The 20,388-nt window shown below is 40.2% G+C and overlaps 1 protein-coding gene across 1 annotated transcript; it reads right to left on the bottom strand.

Moving 5' to 3' along the window:
- Window positions 1-255: 255 nt before the first annotated feature.
- On the bottom strand, window positions 256-19,285 carry fam151a (family with sequence similarity 151 member A). The gene is given in 13 exon segments (XM_034613814.1): window positions 256-579; window positions 1,216-1,224; window positions 2,070-2,240; window positions 15,064-15,170; window positions 15,430-15,594; window positions 16,188-16,324; window positions 16,574-16,650; window positions 17,662-17,751; window positions 18,174-18,231; window positions 18,916-18,989; window positions 18,991-19,095; window positions 19,176-19,234; window positions 19,237-19,285. Coding segments are annotated over 13 exon segments (1,410 nt in total). The 3' UTR covers window positions 256-270.
- Between the last annotated feature and the right edge of the window lie 1,103 nt (window positions 19,286-20,388).

Here is a 20,388-nt window from a genome sequence, read left to right as displayed (position 1 = left end):
AATGGGGTTTTGTATTTGCAAACCACATTGTGTTTGTAAGTGATTGGTAGGGAAAATGTTTTGTTTGTTAAGTTTTGGCATGAATTTTGCTCCACAGTCTTTACCCCATATCAGCGGATAATGTGTCTTCCAATATATTGGCTCCAAAGGATTCTAACATTCTGAATGTTGTACTGTTAAAATTAACAATGTCCAATAAGGCTACAGAGCCAGTGTTACGGATATGCATATGTATATGCCTGTGCACTATAATGTCACATCCATCCTTGGTTAAGACTGGTCAGAGATCACATACAGGTTTGTGTTTGCTTTCCCCGTACACTGGATTAGAAGTTCTTTCAAGATCACAAAAGCTTCAGCATTGTTATTTGTGTCCTTCTCCACTATGAGGTCACATCTGTTCATCATTCCCATGAGAGAGTGAAGCTCCTCCTTTCCGTTTGGCACTGATGCTGTGTTCAGATACAGCACCACGCTCTGAGACACGTTTGCCACTGTTGATGGGATCTGAGGAGGCCAGTTCTGCTGTTTCAGGACGAGGGTGATGTATGGGAACAGTCTCTCTACTGTGGACACATACTCCTGAAAGACAGAGACAAGGATTAAAGGGAGAAAAACACTATGTAGGGGAAGCATACAGACAGTATCAATACTGTGTATTGACCTGAACTTTTCTCATTAATTAAGAAGTTTTCAGTTTTCATCATCCACATCTGATATAAGGGATGTTGCTATTTAGATGACACTTTCAGTGTTTTTGAAAGTTTGATTTCCAACCATGTAGTTCATGTTTTGCAGATCATTTTTAATGCATGTTAATATATATTTATGTACTTGTTATTTTTGTTAGGCTGTCCTTGGTCTCCATCAATTTCCCCACAGTACCAAACCATTAACAGGAGGTATTAGTGCACCCTTTTCTGCGTTTACACTGTACCAGTGATTAACTGTTTTAATTTTTCTTGTTCCAAAAGGCAGTTTGGCCAATAATTATTGGTCGTCAATAAGAGTAAATGTGAAACAACTAAGAAATACAGGCATGCATACAAAATAATTAAACACAAATACACACAAGCATCACTGTAAGAAAGAAAGAAACTGGAAAAAGAAGTCTATAAAAGAAGGCTATAAACTAAATCACATTTTGTTTAAAAAGCCAGTGGTGGAATAAACAACTTTTTACATCTGTTTCTGTCATGATTGTGATGAGATGACCTGTGCTTTCTGTATGATGCTAACCTGATACAGATGGCAGATAATTCAATCAATCAAATTATTTGTATAGCCCATATTCACAAATCACAATTTGTCTCATAGGGCTTTAACAGGGTGTGACATCCTCTGCCCTTAACCCTCAACAAGAGTAAGGAAAAAAACATCTAAAAATGTCCCTCCAGTAATTATTTTTAGATTAAGATTATCAAACCGAAGATGACAAACATTGGACAGTTCTCCATAAAAGATGTATAAAACACAACACAGCAGTGACCTTTTAACATTACATTACATGTGACAGCTTTGGCTCAGGAGATAAAGCGGGCCGTCCACTAATCAAAAGATTGGTGGTTTGATCCCCGTCTCCCGCATGCCACTTGTTCTTGGGCAAGATACTGAACCCCAAATTGCCCCTGATGTCTGTGCTGGCAGTGTGTGAGTGATGTTTGATAGACAAAGTGCTCCACATTGATGCACTGTATGAATGTGTGAGTACATGCGTGGATGGCTAAACTGTACTGTCAAGAGTATATAACATTTAGGCTGGTGGAGGAGTCCACAAAATTGTACTGTCAGATTCTTGGCACAGATATTACTAACATTACTGTGATGGTTTACACAGATTTGCTTATAGATTTTCAAATATTATGTGATGTCATTGGTCCTCGGATGCAGCCTATGAAGAATGCAGCCCCTGTTGCTAAAACAGATTTTACAATCTTCCAGGAATCAACTTCTGTGGAGATTTAAAAAGATTTTCTTCACATTTGTGGTATAAAATGTGTCAAAATTGAATCACAATTACTTTTAAGTAGAAGTTGATTTTGAAGGTAACAAGTCAGCCATGAAGGTACATGGCTGCTCAGTAAACCCTCCATGCTGATCCAAACAGGCCTGTAGAGCATGTCTCTGCTGTAAGCTGAATGCAGTAGTGTGAGAGAAGCCTCCAGAAGCTGCTGTGTGGGGATATTTAGGTGAACACCCCAGGGTGCATCTGTGCTGTGCCCAAGCAGCTGCAGGACATTCTGCACACATTCACACACAGTAGGCCTCATTTACCTCAATACATCTCCAGTGATCATTATGGAAATATAACATCTGCACAACTGTACTAATGAATGATAAAATAAAAAGCCATGAAGCCATACCACATCCCCTAGAAAACATCCACTGTGAATTGACATAAACCCAAATCAGACAGTATGTGGATCAGTCACTACTGCATGAGTGTGTTGACTGTACCTCTAAAATAATCGTGATGTCTGAGTCAAGAATTGTGACATACATTTGCATAAATACTTGGATGGTATTAGTTTGGCCTCCAGCTCCACTGTGAGGACTCTAGGACAGCTTTCTTCCACCTCCAAGATATTTTGAAAATTAGGAACATCCTGTCTCAGAAGGATGCTGAGAAACCCCATGCATTTGTTACCTCAAGACTGGATTACTGTAATTCTTTATTATCAGGATGTCCCAATAAGTCTGTGAAAAGCCTCCAGCTGGTACAAAATGCTGCAGCACGAGGGCTGACAGGAACTAGAAGGAGAGGTCATATTGCTCATGTCTTCTCTGCATTGGCTCCCTGTAAAATTCTGAATAGAATTCAAGATCCTGCTCCTCAAAGCCCGTAACAATCAAGCTCCTTCATATATTAAAGAGCTCAAACACTGTATTGTCCCAGTAGATCACTTTGCTCCCAAAACACAGGCTCTCCTGTGGTTCCTAGAGTATGTAAGAGTAGAATGTGAAGTAGAGCCTTCAGCTACCAGGCTCCTCTCCTGTGGAACCAGCTCCCACTCCGGGTTCAGGAGGCAGACACCATCTCTACATTTAAGGTTAAACTTGAAACGTTCCTTTTTGATAAAGCCTATAGTTAGGGCTGGATCAGGTGAGTCCTGAACCATCCCTTAGTTATGCTGCTATAGGTCTAGACTGCTGGGGGAACTCCCATCATGCAATTAGATCATCTCCACTTCTTTCTGTCTCTCTGCCCCATATTTATTTATTTTACTACTTATGTCACTAACTGTGTGGCCTTTCCCTCCCATAGTCTGACGGATCATGTGTCTGATCATATTGAACAGATTATGTAGAATTACTCTTTTGTTCTGTCCTTCTCTCTCTCTCTCTCTCTCTCTCTCTCTCTCTCTCTCTCTCTCTCTCTCTCTTGCTCTGTCACTCTCTCTGTGTATGTATCTCTGACTCCAGAGCTGCAGGATTCAGACAACAATTATTATAATAAAAATATAATCATAAAATAAAAATCATAATAATAATAGTAGTAATAAGAATAATTAACTATTATGATTTTTTTCGTGTTGTTATTGTTGTTGTTGTATTTCCCTTGTGGGGCTTTTTCAGGGCCTACACATGCTCAAATTGTTACCAAAGTTTGCAGGGAATTCTAAACCCCAAAAAGTAATTGTATTCTGGAGTAATTTGAAATGGCCGTGGAAAAATGGCTCAACAGCGCCATCTAAGGAAAAGCCCCTCAGTTAGCTTTCACAGATCTTCACAAAAATCGTAGCCCAGGTGTATCATGACCAGACAAACAAAAAAGGTCAGAGGTGCAATGGGAAAAAAGCAACAGGAAGCCCGCCATTTTGACTTTAGTGGCCATATTGGCCATTTTCCAAATTTTTACTTTGATGTACTTGTCCCAGGGCTTTCATCAGATCAACTTCAAATTGAGATGAGTGTCATCACAACAAGATGGAAATAAAAACTAACTCAAAGATCGATTTTTCGTCACACGGTGTGACTGTGGCATGGCGTCAAAGTTTGATTACACGCCATCAAAACACGAGGTTCTGTATCTTGGACATACATGGTCCAATCGAGTCCAAACTAGATATGTAAGACAAGTGTCCTGGCCTGATGACATCTACACAGAAATCATGACTTAAAATCACAGCGCCCCCTGGTGGCAACAGGAAATGTCTTGTTTTTGGAACGTCTTACACTTGGAGGTATTCCTCCTCACCCACTGCCCGCAGCCATGTCAAACTGTATCAAATGGGTCTCAAGACATTGATAATGTAGGCATAAGATTACTGTGACTTTTCGTCAAACGCCATAATAGTGGCGTGGCGTCAAAGTTCATCAACTCGCCGTGACACACGAAATTACTATAACTTCGGTGTTGGAGGTTCAACCTCCCTCAAACTACATTTGTGTAACAACAGCCCCCCCCCCCCTGCAGACATTCAGATGGTTTTAAGGAATGGGCGTGGCAAAATAACTGACTAGCGCCCCCTCGGTGCTTGCGAGGTTGCATTTAGGCCATGAATTGTCCTTTTTCCATTTTGCCGTGGAATATGGGCTGCCACATATGGAGTGGTGTATGCTGGAAGCCTGTCCACATCCTCCGCTGCAACAAGGTCGGAGTCTGGATAGAGGTTAGGGACGGCTGGAGCTGCTGCCTGCGCCCTCTGCAGCGGTAGCAGCTGAGTGTCCGACTGGTCATCAGGCTGCACCACTGCTGGCTGTGGTTGTTCTCTTGGTGGAGCTGAGTCCAGATCAGGGTGTAGTCGGAGACACTGAGACTTGGAGATTAGTTCAGTCCCTGATATTCACTTCAGTTAAACAACATTCATACGCTCCCCAATCCGGCACATTGCAGTTTAGTTTTGAGTTGCTATAACTTCCCATGCTCGGAAAAACCACAGTCATCCTCTCTATTCTTAAACCTATTTTCTCAAATAGGTTGTCTCAGCAGTTGTGAACCCGACTCTTATTTTTTATCAATTTAAACTCTGGTAATGTAATTATTTTTCCATCTTTAAATCTAAATGTGGATGCTTAGGATACTGAATACCTGACCAATAGAATCTAGAAACCTTAAAGGTTTAGTGTGTAGAATGTACAGGCAGCATAATGTTCCCCATGTGTTCAGTGTGAACCTGCTCTTCAGCTTTTAGTTAGTTACTGGTTGGTACATATGCCACTACTGATATTTCTGTGAAGAGCTCGTATTGTTCCGGTTTTAACTTCTTGGCTTGTGTGATGCTGCGCTAAATCAACTTGCAACACAATCAGAATCAGATTTAGTGTCACTTCTATAATATTCACTCAGCATACACAGGAATGATGAAGAAGAAAATGCCTTTCTCCACAGATCAGTCATACATAGTAAAAATTGACATTTTGAAAAAATTTGTATTTGGAGTTGACAAAGTGCTTTGTTAAATATATGCTTAATACAAACCATAAAACAAAATGGCAGATCCCAACTTTGGTGCTGACACAGATCAGACAGTGACATTCATCACTTCTCCAAAGGAAAAATATGTGAATTTTATTCACAATTTATCTTAAGTCATTTGTTTTTCAACTGCAGAACAAATCCCTGACAATGCACAAAGTATTATACAATGGACATGAAGGGTAACGTATTGCATAAGGAACTAAGTGAAGCAGTTTATTAGGTACACCAAGCTAAAACTAATACAATCCAACACCAACAGCCCTAAAACATGTCCTACCTTCATGAAATGTACAATATTTATATAATATATGGCATTTTGTATGGGACTGCATTAGTTCCACTCAGTGTACCTAGGCATTGGTTATTAAATTAGGCATTGCTGTATTTCAAATAAACACATTTTCAAGGTACAACTGGAATTGAAGATCTCTCACCTAAGATGGAGCACAAAAATAAGGGAGCATCAAAATTCTATGATTATATTTATATACATTTCCAAAGTTGGAGGGCCTTAAAATATGTTGGGAAAGGGACTTTGATTATGTGATCCCAGAAGATAACTGTAAAAAAACTTCTTTGTGTCATGGTATTATCATAGATTAAACAGAGTATTTTGGACTGATTACCGCCATCTGCTGAGTTGGTGCACCGTTCCTAGAGGTACTGCAATACAAGGTCGATCCAAATGGATTCAAGATTCAAGATTCAAGAGTTTATTGTCAAATGCACAACAATTACATTAAGCAGTCGCTGGCAATGAAATGCTTGGGTCACAGGCTCTCTTATAGCAATGCTCCGAATATTACAAGCAAAAAAATATTGAATAACATAATATAAAATAGAATATCAAAAATTTCAAATTTCAAATAAAATATATATATCTAAATATATATATACACCTAAAGAAAAAAAAACAATAGTGCAATTATGTGCAATAGTGCAAATATGCTAAGGTGCTGGTTTAGTGGAGTTATTGCAGAGATTGGAGGAGTTTAAAAGTCTTATGGCCTGGGGGATGAAACTGTCTCTGAGCCTGGTGGTGCGGGCCCGGATGCTGCGGTACCGTCGGCCGGACGGCAGCAGGCAAAACAGTTTATGGTTTCCTTTGATCTATTAGTCACATCATAGTCCTTTAACCCCCTTTGTTTGAATTTCTTAAACCTCCTTTGCTTCAATTCCTTTAACCCCCTTTGCTTCAATTCCTTTAAACTCCTTTGCTTCAATTCCCTTTCTATTCTTTAAAGGTGCTCTTTATCTCAGAAAAATAAGGAGTGAAGAATCAGTCTGCACTAACCAGCGAATTGGTAGAACAAAGAAGATAAGAGATTTTTCATGAGAATTTGGAAAACACATCTTGAACAGCGAAAATAACAATTCGTAACACACATTGAAACAAACAACAGTCGCAATGGAGATCACTCGGAGAGTGAAACAAATGGATATAGAGGTAGAGACTGTCCGCCCGTACTTCGAGTCCTTTTTTACGAAGATCAGTGCAGAGCAGTGGGAGCTGTTGAAGTCATGCAAACCGGATGAAGCTACAACATTTATGTTGGCAGATCTTCTGCTGAAGTTAATGACGACCGTTTCAAATGCCATTGCAAAGCGATGTCCCGATGCACCCTTGTCTGAGGAAGAAGTTCGGTCCATTCTGGGCGACACTCTCAACGACAGTCTTTCACCAGGCACAACAAAGTCTAAGAGTTTGGATAAGCTCACAGACTTGGTTGTAGAGGAGGTGACGAAGACTGTCAACTCCACCTTGTCTGCAAGCTCCACCTGTGTGAGCTCTGAGAAGCCTATACCAACCCGCCTCATTAACCCCGCTAAAGTCCAGAAGATGATCTGTTATGCCTGCGAGACGTTAAAGGCAGATGCAAAAATCCAACTCTTGCTCGAGTGTCAATCGCGCAGGCGAAGTCGGGCCATTTCCTCAGAGGAACAGGACGCTTCAGATGATCCCATTCTGATGTGTAGGACCTCTTCAAGCTCCCACTCTTCAGGAGTCAGCTCCAAGTCAGGTAGTTCCTCAGAGGGAGGTTCAACAACAAGCAGTATGGACAGTGGGAAGATGCTTGTCCAGGAAACAATCAACAATAGTTTGACTGACATCACAGACTTCTTTAATGAGTTCAATGACAGCCTCTTTCTCCATTCATCGTTTTCTCCAGAGATTGATATGGCTTTAGATGAAATTATTGAGTCAATCAATAAGGAAAGCAAAAATGGAAAGGAATCTCCACAGCCAAACCTCTCAATTAGTAAAGGAATGAGGACGATCAATAGTCTTTTCATAAAGACTTTTGCCACAGCAGGGACGCTTCAAATACTGACAGGGGTCGCGAACAAATTCAAGGAGGAGACCAAAGTCAATAGGAGGCTGACGATACAGTCATTGATGGCTAGTATTGACGCTGTGCTTCTGGAGAAGGAGAAGCCGGGAGGTGGAAATGAAAGTTCTGCATTCCAAACACTGAAAAAGCCTCCATCTGAAAAGGTTATTGTATTCACAAAACAGCTTTCAGATCTCATCTATGCGCACATCGCACCTGGAAGGAATTCAGACATTAGTTCAGGTCCAGTGAAAAAGGTGGCTGTTCCTAAGGCACACAGGGGCATATATGCAGACATTCAGACCAGGGTGTTTTGTTTTCTGTCCTTGATAAGCTGGTGGCTGAACAACCAAGTTAACTGCCACACAAAAAGGGTGTCAGAGGCTTTTATGGCCATCGACTCACTGGAAACAAACAAGCAGTCATCATCATCAGAGGTCAGCAGCATTGAGGAGAAAACATCGAAGCAGACTTCATCATCAGAGGTCAGCAGCAGTGAGAATAAAAGATCGAAGCGGTCAACACCAGCAGTGTTCAACGGAATTGAGGAGAAAGGAACGAAGCAGACTTCATCAGAGGTCAGCAGCGGAGGGAAGAAAAGACCGAAGCAGTCAACATCATTAGAGTTCAACAGCATTGAGGAGAAAACATTTAAGCAGTCATCATCATCAGTGGTCAGCAGCAATGGGAATAAAAGATCGAAGCAGTCAACATCATCAGAGTTCAGCAGCATTGAGGAGAAAAGATCGAAGCAGACAACATCATCAGAGGTCAGCAAAGAAAAGGAGAACTCAGCATCATCAGACAGCAACTCCAGGGAGAAGATTGCAAAGATGCTGGCAGCAGACAGATGTAAAATGTATGTCAGTGTTCTCTTGGACCAGCTCATCACACGAAGCTATAATAAGGCAAAGGTGACCTGGACTGATGTCGACATAACAGACACAAGTCATCATCTGCTGGAGAGAATATGGGCCGAGGTCAAAGACATTGACTCAACTTTCAACCCCAACACAATCCTTGATGAGGTCATTTTCAAGGAGTTGTGTAAGAAGTGGCCTTGTCCAGAGATGCTATTGGTTTCCTTTCTTTTAAGAGATCCAGAACTTGAGATATCAATTCGCTCCTCTTTGAAAAGACGCCTGTGCAAAAAGCCTGGCTTCTTCTCCTCTTTCAGAGCAAGGTTCTCTTCCTTCTTCCAGAGATAAAAGGTGGATGATGTTATTCCGATAGCTTTACTTTCAAATTTAAATATGTTTTCTCCAGGTGCTCCTGTTATCCCCACATTTATAAAAATGAATAAAATGTATAAAATGGAATTATTTGCTCTCAGTATTTATTCCACTCAGACTTAAGTCTTGTTGTGGCTTTTCTCCAGGTGCTCCGGTTCCTTCCCATATTTAAAACAATTATTAAAAGATTCAAAATCGAATAATTTTTTATCAGGATTTATTCCACTGAGACTAAAGTTTTGCTGTTTTACAAGCTGAAAATTCAGTTTCACAGGTGCAAGTTTAGTTTCTTCCTTTAATTCATCAGCCATCAGCACCTTCACCTGAACTTAGCTCCAACAAGCTGTATAAGGCAGAGTAGAGTGACCTCATTATGGCTGGTGATCAAATAGCGATAGTAAGCATCTAACTGTCAGATATTTTCAGAATAAGACACAGTTGCTGCTGACTATCACCGTAAATCGATACAGTGTTACTTGATTGTGTTTGTCTTAATTTTGAAGGAAATTTGAGATCTCAACTAATTCAATTTTGGAGTTAAATTTCTGCAGGAAGATGGAAATATTACAACTGCAACATGTTTTTTATATCTCACTTATGTAAAAAGCAACAAGAGTTTATATGATTTAATATATAGGATAAGATGTAGAATATCCCTTGTACGTCTGAAGGTCTTCTGCACAAATTACCACAAAAAAAACATTAGATGTTAGCAGGTGTTAGGGGCCACCAGCGGATGTTAGGGACATAACTTCAGTTGTGCACCTTAGCGTCATCAAGTGTTTTGACCTTCTGATCAATGATACAGGCCGAACTTGAGGGTACGCTGAGGATAAAGGTAAATCTGACTGGCTGCTGGGTATTATGGCAGTACTATGAAAGCCATGTGGCTGCTCAGTAGATCAGACATCATTACCTCTTTAGCCTTTTTAAACTAAACTCTGTACCATTTTAGAACATAGGACAAGATGGAGAATATTCCTTGTACGTTTGACTGCAGCAATTAATGCCTATTGCCAGTTGATGTTAGCGGATGTTAGTGACCACCAGCGGATGTTAGGGACATATCTTCAGTTGTGTACCTTAGCGTCATCAGGTGTTTAGGTCTTTTAATCACAAGACATCCTCTTTTAAGGCAGGCCCACCACAGGTTGATCAGACCTGGGTGCATGTCCCTAGCATCTTGGGGCCCAGTTGGGATCTTTCCTCCTGATCCAGAGCCATTGGCTGCAGCGTTCTGCAGTGTGTGATGTTTCTTTCATGGTCCGGCGCAGGGCTTGTCGATGGATCTCCAGATCTTTGTGCAACCTAATGGTGCAGCCAACCTCCACAGGGCAAGCTATTGCTTTCCAGCCACATTGCTGTGCCTCAAATGCAAGGTCTGCATACCACAGCCTTTTCCTCTCATTCGCTTCATCAACATTATCCACCTAGGGTACTGTCAATTCTAAAAAGTAGACGATGCACATGGTATTAGACCAGATTATCAGGTCAGGTCTTAGGGTGGTAGTGACAATATGTGATGGGACTGTAAGTTGCTGGCCCACATCCACCAGCATCTCCCAGTCTCGGACTTGCTCCAACTGACCACTACTGGCCAGTGGAGGAGGCCCTCTCTTTCCCTGTTCCCTCTCGCGGATAAATGTTGTCCTTTAAACTGCATTCGATGTTTTGGATGGCCAGGCATTGGTAGCAGTTCACTTAGTTTCTAGTGTTGCTGCAAGGCATTATCTGGTTGTGTATCAACGTATACCTACCTTAGGAGATACTTATTTTACAACCAGTGAGGATGTGCCTGACCCTAGCGTAATAATGTTAGTTAGTTGTCTCTATATGAATCCATTCATGACACAAAATGACTCGAGTGAAACTGATCTGACTTAAATGATCTGATTATTTTACAACCGTAGACCATACAACAATTGACAGTCTGAAATAAAAGATATCAAACTGAACAAATTTAACTTTTAACATTCTTTAGTTTTCAACATGATTCTAAGCTGACTTCATGTTATCATTTGATGCAGTGTTAACCTTTAAACTCTGATGTTGGACAACATACTGCAAATGTGAAGAGGAAAAATCGGACATTAGCTTTAGAGAACAAACAAATTCAGATTAAATCCTGTAATTCCACAGGCAGACACTGGTTATTTCGTTGATTTACATTCACAAAACGAGCCAATGAAACACATCGTTTATTTACATGGAAACATAACATTTTATAAGTTTTAGATCTTTTTCAGAAAGGCACTTGATCAAATTCTTGTTGCAAATTATCAACAAGATTAAGGAAAATTCTATTCGGTAAAAGGCACATAAAAAAAAAAAACACACGAGGAAAAGACATGGAGGGTGTAAACAAACACGAACAGACCATTTTCAAACTTTGAATCACAGACAAAATGGCAATCACGACTCTATCCCAACACAGTGATGAAAAGTTGTATTTCTGATGATGGTTTAAGAACTTCAATGTAAAGTTAAAGGTGCGAGGAGTATTAAAGGGCCCTCGCTCCTTGGATAGATCAGCACATGTAGGTGAAACAATGGATTCTACTTCTAATCTACAAAACTTCTGCTTTGTAAATGGAGAACGAGACGGTGTGTAACATTTCAAGTAGAGTGACAGCGGAATGGGCAGAAAGAGACAAAGATACTAACAATATGAGAATTCATTATTATTCTAACCCAAATGAATTGGCTTTTTGAGAAATTGAACATGCTCAAAAGGCTATGAAACTTTGCTGAAAATTAGAAAGTGGTGAAAATGTACGTATTCTGGAGTAATTTGGAATGGGCGTGGCAAAATGGCTCAACAGCGCCACCTGGAACGCAGCCCCTAGGTTTCCCTTTGACCGATCTTCACAAAAAACGTAGGCCAGGTGTATCGTGACCGGGTCATACAAAAAAGGCTCAAGGAGCATTATGAAAAACGCAACAGGAAGCCCGCCATTTTGCATTTAGTGGCCATTTTGGCCATATTCCACATTTTCACTTTGACGAACTTGTCCCAGGGCTTTCATCTGATCAACTTCAAATTGAGATGAATGTCATCACAACAAGACGGAGATAAAAACTAACTCAAAGATCGATTTTTCGTCACACGGTGTGACCGTGGCGTGGCGTCAAATTTGATTACACGCCATCAAAACACAAGGTTCTGTATCTTGGACATACATGGTCCAATCGAGTCCAAACTAGACATGTAAGACAAGAGTCCTGGCCTGATGACATCTACACAGAAATCATGACTTAAAATCACAGCGCCCCCTGGTGGCAACAGGAAGTGTCTTGTTTTTTGCATGTCTTACACTTGGAAGTATTCCTCCTCATACACTGACCGCAACCATGTCAAACCTGTGTCAAATGGGTCTCAAGACATTGATAATGTAGGCATAAGATTACTGTGACTTTTCGTCAAACACCATAATAGTGACGTGGTGTTCAATTTCAACAACTCGCCGCGACACACGAAATTGCTGTAACTTCAGTGTTCATGCTTCAGTCTCCCTCAAACTACATTTGTGTATCAACACCCCCCCCCCCCCTGAAAATATTCATATGGTTTTAAGGAATGGGCGTGGCAAAATAACTGACTAGCGCCCCCTAAAGTGCAGCCCCGTCACTACGATTGGCCGACATGTTAAAAAATCGATAGGGACATGTGTCGTTTCATAACAAACAAATAAGTCTCTTGGATAGATATGCTAGACCAAACAGGAAGTCCACCATTTTGCATTTAGTGGCCATTTTGGCCATATTCCACATTTTTACTTTGACGTACTTGTCCCAGGGCTTTCATCAGATCAACTTCAAATTGAGATGAGTGTCATCACAACAAGACGGAGATAAAAACTAACTCAAAGATCGATGTGTGACCGTGGCGTGGCGTCAAAGTTTGATTACACGCCGTCAAAACACGAGGTTCTGTTTCTCGGACATACATGGTCCAATCGAGTCCAAACTAGACATGTAAGACAAGTGTCCCGGCCTGATGACATCTACACAGAAATCATGACTTAAAATCACAGCGCCACCTGCTGGTTTCAGGAAGTGACATGTTTTATACTTTGATGAACTGCTCCTGGCTGCTTTACAATATACAGCTCAAATGAGCTCAGTCAAGTCATTGGACCATGGTCAGAATTGTGACATTTCCTCAAACCGTGTAAACATTGAGGTGCGGCGAAGGATCATCCTTCGCCAAAGGAGACGATGTTTCATAACTCCACTGTGCATTGTCCTATCACTGCCAAACTTCTGTCTCATGATCAGAGACCAAGCCTGAACAGCTCTGTGTCAATATTTCCTCAGTGTCATAGCGCCACCTACTGATTCGCCATGAAACAGGAAGTACTTTGTGAATCCACTCTGCATTATTCAACCGGCCCCCAAATGCTGACCTATGATCACAATCCTGACCTGAACACATCCATATATTAATATTAGTTCAGGGTCATAGCGCCACCTACTGATCAGTGTGATAATTAAGTTGTGGTAACATTGTCCAAATGACACAAAATTGCTCACGCTACATCAGAGCCCCTACTTGAACAGATATATTAGTCTGTAGGTAATAATAGTGATGGCGCCACCTACTGGCAACAGGAAGTAAGCTTTGTTTTACAACTATCACTCGATTTACATAAAATTTTCACAGTGTGATGTGCAATTGATAGCGTGGACCGTAATGAGCAATTAGCAGGCAAGGATCGACATCGCGTGACGGACGCAGGAAGTGAAGTGTTTGTCCTTGCTGCAGTGCGCAAAACACATGCAACGCGGAGCCGTGCGCTTCGTCATTGATCGCTCTCTCCACCGACCGCAACAGGCTTCGAAATGCGTGTGCTCGGGCCCGTCAGTGCTACAACGTAGCCCTAGCGCTTGCTCTTTGTGGGAACTGTTGGGTTTTTCTATAAATTTTAAGGCACCTTACACCTTCTATGTAGAGTGCCTTGAGATAATGTATATTATTTGGCGCTATACAAATAAAATTGAATTCAATTGAAATAATTTACTATGTAATCCAAACGAAATGTCACAATCTATTCCATCTATCTATCATCTATGCTGCTTATCCTTTAAGGGTCTCAAGAAACCAATCCCAGCTGACATTTGGAAGAGGTGGGGACAGGGCGCCAGCTTATCACAAGACTGACATATAGAGACAAACAACCATTCAACATATCAGCTTAACACTTGGCATGTGTAGTCTTAGAGGTCCTGGGAAGTACAGTGTTGAATGTCATGTCAAGACATGTGATACGTTTAATAATAATGAAAACTGAATGAACAGACGAGCAGCGCTCTGTAGCAGTCAGTGGGGGAGGGCAGTGTGCCGTCAATTGGACATGTCTTCTTTGCCCTTAGATAATCTACAGCAATGGCCAAAAATTAAGTCAAACTGCAGGTTAAAATCACAGCGAGATCATTTTGATAATTTGATTGTTTTTGATTCCACCATATCAGACTGACAGACTCACACGCAGCACAGGTGCTGATCTCCAAAAGCACAGGGTTTGTTTTGTTGCTGCAATGCTTAATATATCGACCTGAATTACAGAGCTTTTATTTGGAAAAGTTGTGAACTTGGGTCTGAAGATTGAAGATTTTGTTGATTGCTTAAGTCGTCTGAAATGGCCCACATGTAATATATAAAAATATAACACCAGTTAAGTCAATCATTCAAAATTATATAAAGGCTATACAATTTTTTTATGAAAAACATCCGCTATAAAATCTTCTTGGCAGATAAACCAGGTAGGATGAATGCAAATATTTCAAACTTCACTCTGCACCATAGACTGTTTATAAAAAGCTCTGCTCACAAAGTCCAGCACGCAAACAATAAAAAAGTGAAAGTGTATTGTAGAACTGTTTGAGGAGGAGTCACTAATGACAGTGAATAATTCTGGAGTAGCTCTAGAGCATTAACACAGGCCAAATAACCAGCTCATTCCGAAGAGACAGGTTTAGAACGGGCACTGCACTAGTTTATCTAAAAAACTAAAGAAATACAACAACAACAAAAACTTTGCTTTACCCGTCTTTACCATCTTTTGTGTGGATTTACCTGCAGTGTGAGGGGCTCTGAACTCTTTCCAGAACTTTCCACCAGAGGCACTCCCAGTTGGCTGCTGTCAGAACTCACCTGAACAACCAACATTCCCCCAGCCCCATCTAGACACAAACACACATTATAAACCAGACAGAAAGGGTGAACAGAATTACATCTTCATCACTGTCACATTAATGGAAATGTGATTCAACAGCAGCAGTCCACACAGGTTTAAACTTGGACATGCACTTAAGGTCATGTTAACAGAAGCTATGGGATGTTAGAGCATATCAGAGGCCAAAGCCACTCTTTCAAATTATGGTATTCTGATAACATATGTGTAAGTAACAATTTTTTCCATTAGAAATCTACCCACTGTACCTGAGAGCTGAGCCATCAGGGAGGTCTGGTCAGTGACAGTGAACCAGTGGACAGCCACGCTGCTGCATTGTGTGGACAGGAATTTGGTGTTTGAGTTGTGAGTTTGACAGAGGAAATCCATCAGGTTTCCCCCGGGGTAGAATCTCCTCAGACTGCCCTGCTGCCCTGTAAACACATTCAACACATCAGTTAGTAAACAGTAAACAAAAAAAGTAAGTTATTTCTCTTCTGATCAAAGCATTCATACTTTAATATTTCCACTCTGCTATGAGTAGTAGCTCACAATTTTTTTCTGCATTCTTTTATATTTTTTAGTCCAAATCTCGGCTTACATAATTTTTTTCAATATTTACTTAGTAATACTAAATTAATAAATAATTCATTATTCATTATTTTTCAAATTTTTATCCACACAAACCAGTCCCTTTTTAAGCTTTTTGCACATAAACAAAATGTAAATGCCACAAACAACGTAACTTATGTTTTATGAAAGTGCAGATATAATTATGTGAAATCTGTTTGGATGCCTTCATGATAAATGAAGAGACCACCTTGTGATTTTTAAATCCTGAGAGTAACACACAAGTAGTTAGGCCTACGTATGTTTAAATCGGTAAGTATAGGAGGAAGTTTTATTCATTAACAATTGTAACCCATAAAGAATGTTGACAGACATTCTTCTCTGTTCCAGCTCTTCATATCAAACTACATGTCCATTGAAAACTGGGTGACTGCTCCTGTCTTACTTCCTGTCTTACTTGCGGCTTGTTTAAATGCAGACAGTGTTGGTTCATATATATCATAGTAGACTCTGGCAGGGTGGGTGTTGTCGCGGATGAACAGCAGGTCACTGATGTTTGGATGGATTGAACCCTGCCACAAGGTCAGACTGAACCTAGAGACAAAGTCACAGCACCAACAACACAAGCTCAGTGTCACAGACCTGTGGACTGTCACTGGCAACTGAACATTCACAATTTGTTATGTCCTACCATCCATGAACATTTTTTGTTTACTTCTGAGAGTCAGAAGAACAAGTGTTGAAGCTTTCCTTAACAAAGAGCAATTTTTTCTTTATTTGAAAATGGAATCACTTTAAATGATTGATTTCAGACGTTGGCATACTACAGATTGAAACTGTTACCGTGGTGACTGGTTGAGGAGCCAGCTGATGTGCTGCCAGCCACTGCGGACCAACAAGGCATGGACTGGGAATGTCACCTGAAGAGAGTTCAGAGAACTATCACTGACCTTCAGCTGTACATACAGTGAGCCATTGTCACATATGATACCTTGTTGTTACTCCGGTGAACAAATCAGACCATGGTGCTGATGTTGCTACATGTCCTTCCTACCAGCGACCACTGGAAGAAACATCATCTTTATAATATAAACATTGTATATTGAACAGTTTTTCTTATATACAGTAGGTTTTTGTAACTACGTGTAACTGCTGGTATCACCTGTTTTAGGGGCAAAATATGCTGTGGACCTATTTAGTGTATCTTACATTTTGTATATGTATTAGTTTGTAATTAATTTGTGGTAATTCCATTCAGCACAGATTTATCTGTGAATGTGCATCATATAAGTACAATGCAAGCCAAAGGCCCCTCTACAAAACGAGACGTCTAGATTAGGAGATAATATAGGTGTTACCTATTGGCCTGTATCATTTTAGTTTATATCATGTTTAAGGGGTCCCCAAAAATATTAACAAACAAAACTGATAGTAATCAAACGACCACAACCTACTTGCCACACAGTGACACTGAAGTCTTAGGCCCCCTGAAGGTCTGGGGCCCATTTACCTTCCATCCACATGCTTTCAATCCACATGCAGAGGATGGCAGATGACAATTATTACTGTATGACACATACAGAAATGTGATGTGACAAGATTGTGTCTCTACTTGAATTCAGTGAGAATTTCTAAGTTTCTCTGTAAACAATATGTCCCCAACAGCAGAGGAATGTACACAGGTGAGCTCGGTCATTAGAATGAAAGTTCACATTGGCTGACAGAGGTCAAGCCTAGTTTTATAGAAATACTTGAATGAAGTATGGTAAAAAATATAGTAGTGAAGTTCATGTCTAAGTTAGCAAGCCCTGCAAGTAGCCACTACGTCTTTGTGGACATGCTCTCAGTGTCTGATCTGAAGGACTGACCAGGACTTCAGCAGCCTTTGATCGTTGATAATACTGGATGATCTCACTTCTATGCATCCTCACCTTTTGTGGGACTTCTCTCATCAAATTATTCATATCCTCCACCATGGACCTTGTGTAGGTTTCAGTGAAAAGTGGCGGACCATAGGCTACCTGTCAGAAACAATGTATCATAAGCTGTAAATCACAACCATTCATGTTAACTATACAGAAGAAAGAAACCTTGCTACTCTTAGGTTCACACCCCAAGTGGTGCAAAAGATGTTAAACTTGTGCTCTGAGGGTGGTGTGAACTTAAAGACCATATTGATGATGACATCAAACCAGTTTATCCTCTGGAGACTTGAGGTTGCCTATCAATAAAACCTAACTACGAGTCAGAGTGAGCTGCTGCACAGACAACTTTTCATCTCAGTTCTCCACCATGAAGTTGACATTTTGGAGTTTTAGTGAATATTTCAACAATTCAACAACCAGCCCATTCCACATTGGACTAACTCACTGACATCACAAGCTTGTCTAAGTAGGTCTAAGTAAATACGTTGAATTCTAATCAGATTGTGAACATGTGACACCTTCCATCCAGGAGACAAAGTCACGTCTGAAAACTTCTCCTCAATCAACTGCAGAAATCTGGAAAAGAAGGATGAAAAGAGATGAGAGGTGAGAAATGTACTGCAAGTTATGATGGGCTAGTGAATTAATGAAACCATCGAGCTTTATGTTGTTTGGCCCGTACACTGCTCACTACTTTAGACTCCATAATACTCGTTATTCCCTGCAGCATTACAATAGATAATTAATACTCCACTTTTAATAATCTACAATTGAGAGTGTTTCTTATTTGGCAGTGTGGCAATAATTGATGTAATTTATGTACAAAGTTGTGAATAGCACAGTCCTGAAGATTACAAACAGATAAACAGCAGGCGTGGGGTTTCTGGTGTTTAGTACATACCACAAAACCACACCACATACCACATGTCACACGTTTCATGTCACCCTCCCCCTCCTCCTCTCTTTGCCAATGTTTCCTATATGAAACTGTTTACCATCAAATAGAGGTAATTGTGCCAAAAAAGAAAAAAAAATGTCTTACCTGGTTCCATTAACTGGAGGCGAAGCAGGTCTAATGACAAACCCACGCCTGCAGAAAGACTCTAAGCATCAAAACTGTACTTTCTACAGTTTTCAGTTGTAAATTAAACCACAGAGAGATTTATGGTATGTATCAAATCTGAAATGTATCAAACCACAGATTATTGAAATTATTTTTTTATTCTAATCTAGAAGACTGAATGACTGGTTCTGGTCTACAGCACTCTGTGATATCTGAGTCCACAACCTTTTTTTGATGCCAACACCGCATCCAGTCATTGGTTAAGGGTGTTTATCACTAAAGATGTCAGGGAGGTGGGTCCATTATAGGGATTGGCTTTTCACTGGGTGCCCATAACCCTCCAGAGTGACGTCAGCCTCCAGGATCATGGCATTCATCTTAGGGGGTGAGATAAAATGTAAGATAAAATGGTCACATTCTTTTCAAATCATGTATTTCATGTTGTGTGTGTGTTTACTTGCTCAAGCTTTGTTCCATTTCCTCTATTGTTATTGGCTCTGTGAAACCAGGTGCCATCAATCCGTCGGTTTGCTAATTATCACCAGTCTGAACTAGAAATTCCAGCATGTCTCCACCAGTAGAAAAGGAGGGATGAAGAGCTGAGGGAACCTGATTGGACCACACATATGTGTATGAACTGTTCCTCATTTGGCTTAGAGTCATCATAAAAAATCTGATATATTTTCTACAAACAACCATAGTCTATAAATAAAATAAGGGAATTTATACAATATGAAACTTTAAGCAACTACAGTTATATTTTTGTGTTGATTATTGGTTTGTTTGTGCAGAGTTGTACACAAACAGTTTTCTCTAGAGAGCATTTCATGGTGTCAATATAGCAGCTTCCACCATTCCTTTCTGAGCTTCTTCAGAGGGATTTACATTCTGCCATTGAACAATGCATACTGCAGGGGGGTCACATGTTAGCTAAATTGCTATTGGACCGAGTGTGACCATTGATGAGTCTTAATTGAGTACCGGACAAGCTAAGAGATGAGTGCTTCTTGTCCTACTAACTCCTTTCTGTGCTGCATGTGACGGACTTCTTTTGTGAACAGGCTCATTTTAAATCAGATTCACATTACTGTTATTATAGGAGTTATGTATTGTGAGATTACTTTTTACAGACATTTAGGGCGAATAAAATGTCAGATAATTAATAACTGCTGTTTTATTTCTAGTGCACCATTGGAGAAATCAGCTGCTGTCAACAGTCCACAACTACTATTATGAGACCTGCTATGTCAGCATTGAGAAAGCGAGAGACCTCTCAACCGCTCATCTTTAAACAAAAAAATAAATACAACTCAACTCATTTCTATCTTATAACAGCTTTGAAATCTTTGTCATGTTCAAGGCCTCTTTGACAGACATCATTATGAGACATATGGCTAATTTCAATGTAAATGCAAATGAGTCCAATGTTATACAAAACCTGTTGCATTTAGTCATAGATCAAAGAGTGAACTATTAACCTATAATTAATAGCTATTTAGTAATTAGATCAAATGAATGTCGACATTTACAGTGTTTAGTCTTAACTAGTTAATATGAAATTACCTAAAATGCCAGAAATTTAACATAAGAAATAAAATAAACATAAGCAACCTTGGAAATGTTTATTGTAGCAGAACATGGTTAGGGTTTGGCATCTTGGCTCCGACTTC

Source organism: Hippoglossus hippoglossus, chromosome 17, assembly GCF_009819705.1.
Source record: "Hippoglossus hippoglossus isolate fHipHip1 chromosome 17, fHipHip1.pri, whole genome shotgun sequence".
In the NCBI taxonomy this organism is placed as follows: domain Eukaryota; kingdom Metazoa; phylum Chordata; class Actinopteri; order Pleuronectiformes; family Pleuronectidae; genus Hippoglossus; species Hippoglossus hippoglossus.
This window is presented reverse-complemented; position numbering and strand designations above follow the sequence as displayed.